Consider the following 3,474-nt stretch of genomic DNA (forward strand, 5'->3'; position numbering starts at 1 on the left):
TTCTTTCCTATAATTTTCTTCTGTACGTCGCAACGGAAAGGAAACGATATTGAGTGGTGCATTGCGTTTACAAAGCGCATTATTGGAGAGGTGTTTTTGGTAACCTTTTCGCCGGATTTCGTGATGTCTGACGCGGATAACGCACAATTCAACGCGTGCAAAGTTGCATTACCACGCTCCACGTTCTTGATGTGTTGGTTCCACGTGTGTCAAAATGTGAAAGATCGATCTAAAGGGAAGTTGGAGCGCGTGACTATAGACATGATATTTCGCGACCTGAACAACCTGCACGATGCACGAAATGAGGATGAATACTTGAAAAGAAGGTCATTCATTCTAGCTTCGTGGCGCTAAGCATCAGCTGTTTGTGATCCTTTCCGTAAAATAGCAGATCATATTATATCTCAGTGGATATTACACCCTCGGTTTAGCATGTGGCAAGCTTTCCACACACCTCCGGGATACGCCGCAACGAATAACCCATTAGAGCAGTATCATAAAACACTTAAGTTAGTGAACAAGTCTAAGAGAACTGCACCCATCGAAATGCTCGAGAAATTAGATCAGTCGCGCCTCGTTTTTGCTAACTCGAAGACTACTTTCAAGAGCACCCCTCATGTTTCGCAGCGATTAAAAGCCCTATACTCTTTGACATTACGGAAGCGAGAACTTTCTGCGAGATTGGTTGCAGTTTCTGATGGCATCCCAGCCCAACTAGTCCAAACACAACATATTCCAAGAAGGCGGTATGGTGATATAGAGAGCAGCCCGTCCGCTGATTTTTTCGTGGAGCCAATAAACCAAAATCTACCGTTTAAGTCAATTCATAAATTGCGTATACAGTGGCAAAGTATGCCGGAAAATGGATGGCTCGTTAACGCTGTTTCGCGTACATGTGACTGCCGTTTTTGTGGAAAGTTTGGTGTGTGTGTTCATATAATCCACGCTACACAGGAATTGCGACTTCCCTGCCCCAGAATGCCTGATCGCGAACGTACATTTGTTAGTGTAGGAGGCCAGCGCAGAAGTGAAGAGAGAATCGGACATGGAAGCCGACATCAACATGATCTAGCTGTCACGTCCTCTAATCTACAGGGAAATGAAGACACTGTGCAAGCGGTTGCTCACGGGCAAATGTACGGTCCATGGCTGCGTTGCCCTCCGGCCGAGCAGAATAGGGAATTACAAAATAGCATATCCATTCCAAGGACGTTTCCAGATTCAGCGGAATTTTTTTTCCTAACTGGAGCCCACTGAATTTGAATGATGGAGTTGAAGAACAATTCGAGTTCAGTGAATATGACAATACGGATCACACAGCACACGATCAACCATTTGAATTTGAATTTGCTCTGACTCACCTTGAAAACCGAAATCACTATGACCGTCGTACCTCAACCTCATACGCTTCGAACGTTAATCGTGACGACCACAGCCCTGACACATCATTCTATACTTTTCGAAACACAAACCATTGGTCCATGACAAACATGCATGTTGAAGAAACCTCTAGAGTTGGTGGCGGCCGCGATAATTCAGAGAATCCATTTGGGCGTATCTCTGATATCCACACGACCAGTACACAGCAAAGAAGTACGCATCGTGCTTCTTGTACTCATACTAAGCGACGTAAGTGCTAATACCATCACAATAATACATATCTTGATTCTGGGACCCATTTTTGTGGCATTTCATGCATTCGATACACATAAATGTCTCAATTCTAATTGCTTCTCCATCATATATCTGTGTAACAACCATCTCACAATTGCATGTAAGTAGAATAAAAATAGTTAGCGAGTCTTGTTGTTACAGAAGATAACTGGCACTTTACGCGTTGGTGAAGCTTTCCAAATCACTGGTGATTCATTTCCACATGATCGTCAACCAAATCTCTGGTGATATAGACCAAATGTTTGGTGGTGATATACAAATCTTTGGTGCTTAGTCCTCTCCCTTCGTGCAGGTGCAAGGGGACTAGTCCATCAGGTCGTCGCATCTACATGTAGCCTACCCTCATCGTCATGTACAAACCGTATACTACAATAGATACAGCAATCGACATCATGAAGGCAACTGGGGACAACTGTTGACTCCTCATTTTGGAGTCAGACCAGTCAAGCAATTTACTCATGCGAATCGACTTTGCTCTAGTTTTAGGGCGATCGCCATCACCACAAGCTTTGTCGAAGTCAACGCTGACGATAACGCAAAGGAAGACTATCTCTCAGCAACCAAGAGTATCAGCGTTGATAGCACTCTTCAGTATTTCAAGGATGCACAAGAGAAAATCGACAAAGAGGTGAAATTAGTCTTCAGCGAGGATGAAGAGAGAGTTGGAGTACCAGGCTTCAGCAGATTGAAATCTCTTTGCGTAGGCACCCGAAGCAGGTTCGGGGGAACCTGGGCCGGACGAAGAATCTTGACAAGATACAAGCGTCTAAGGCTATTCAAAAGCTGAAGTCGATTTTGGGGTTTTCGAATAAAGGTAAAAACAAAATCACGCCCGAGAAGGTAAAAAGGTGGAGGCATATGCTCGGGACAACCCGACAAGTGGTAAACTATGGCGGGTGCCCCCGATTTGGCGTATTGGGCCGTGGTTGGGGGTGTCTCCATATACGACGGCTCTCTTCTTCTCATGGCTGCAATCCAGGAGTCGACTAACTAACACAACTACTATTTCCTGGTAATAGCTTGCATGCATGATGGGACTTTGATGGCGTCGACTAAAATAAGGGTTTAAAAAAAACAAGACTAAAGCTTATTCCGGACTTTACAGATTAACCTGTCTGAGCTAATACAGACCGTCGAACAACAGTTGATCAAGTATAACAAGTTGACCGTGTTAAGGCCGTTGGTGTGGTGCACAACTCTGAAAAAAAATGAGTGAGATCCGAACGAAATAATTCAATCTGGCAATATATAGAAATGTCTGAAGATACACAGGACGTTCCATGAGATCAGCTTAGAACGGACAAGCACTTGATTTATGACGATACATACCACGGATTCTTCCTACCAGTAGATAAAATCCAACATGTATTTCAGCACAGTCATGTTATGGTAATGCTTAAAAAAACTGTCGTTATTGAATTTTTGGTGCTTGCCACACACGGCGTCTTGTGGCTACGGTCTCCAAAAACAATTTATATGTTGGTCAAGCATCGAGTTGCGTCTGAAAATGCTTACAATAATAATAATAAAATTGAAAACGGTCGCACCTTGAAGCCAGGGTGCCTACCCATCGTTACTGTAGATTTGGAGCATGTTGAGTTGGAGGCAAATGCAGAAGTGTGTAGATTAGCGTTAAATAAAACTCTTCCAAAACACTATATCTCTGTTGTTCCCCTCTGTGTCAGCGGCCAAATCGTGACGCGGATCACAGCGGGTCACCAAAATCACACCAGAAACAGGCTGTTTTTGTACAAAATTATGGTCGACACACAATGTATCTACCGAGGTTAGGGATAATAT

At 43.7% G+C, this 3,474-nt stretch overlaps 2 protein-coding genes across 2 annotated transcripts; both read left to right on the forward strand.

The window, feature by feature from the left end:
* Positions 1–978: 978 nt before the first annotated feature.
* Positions 979–2,426, forward strand: PPTG_14287 (hypothetical protein; the record flags this gene model as incomplete). Its single annotated transcript, XM_008910861.1, has 3 exons — positions 979–1,136; positions 2,161–2,302; positions 2,379–2,426. 3 exons carry the CDS (start codon positions 979–981, stop codon positions 2,424–2,426), a joined length of 348 nt encoding a protein of 115 aa, XP_008909109.1.
* A 137-nt stretch (positions 2,427–2,563) lies between these two features.
* PPTG_23476 (hypothetical protein) lies at positions 2,564–2,668 on the forward strand (the record flags this gene model as incomplete). The annotated part of the gene is made up of 1 exon (XM_008910862.1): positions 2,564–2,668. The coding sequence occupies one exon, from the start codon at positions 2,564–2,566 to the stop codon at positions 2,666–2,668; it is 105 nt and encodes a 34-aa protein (XP_008909110.1).
* Between the last annotated feature and the right edge of the window lie 806 nt (positions 2,669–3,474).

The sequence above is a fragment of the Phytophthora parasitica genome, assembly GCF_000247585.1.
Source record: "Phytophthora parasitica INRA-310 unplaced genomic scaffold supercont2.39, whole genome shotgun sequence".
Classification (NCBI taxonomy): domain Eukaryota; phylum Oomycota; class Peronosporomycetes; order Peronosporales; family Peronosporaceae; genus Phytophthora; species Phytophthora nicotianae.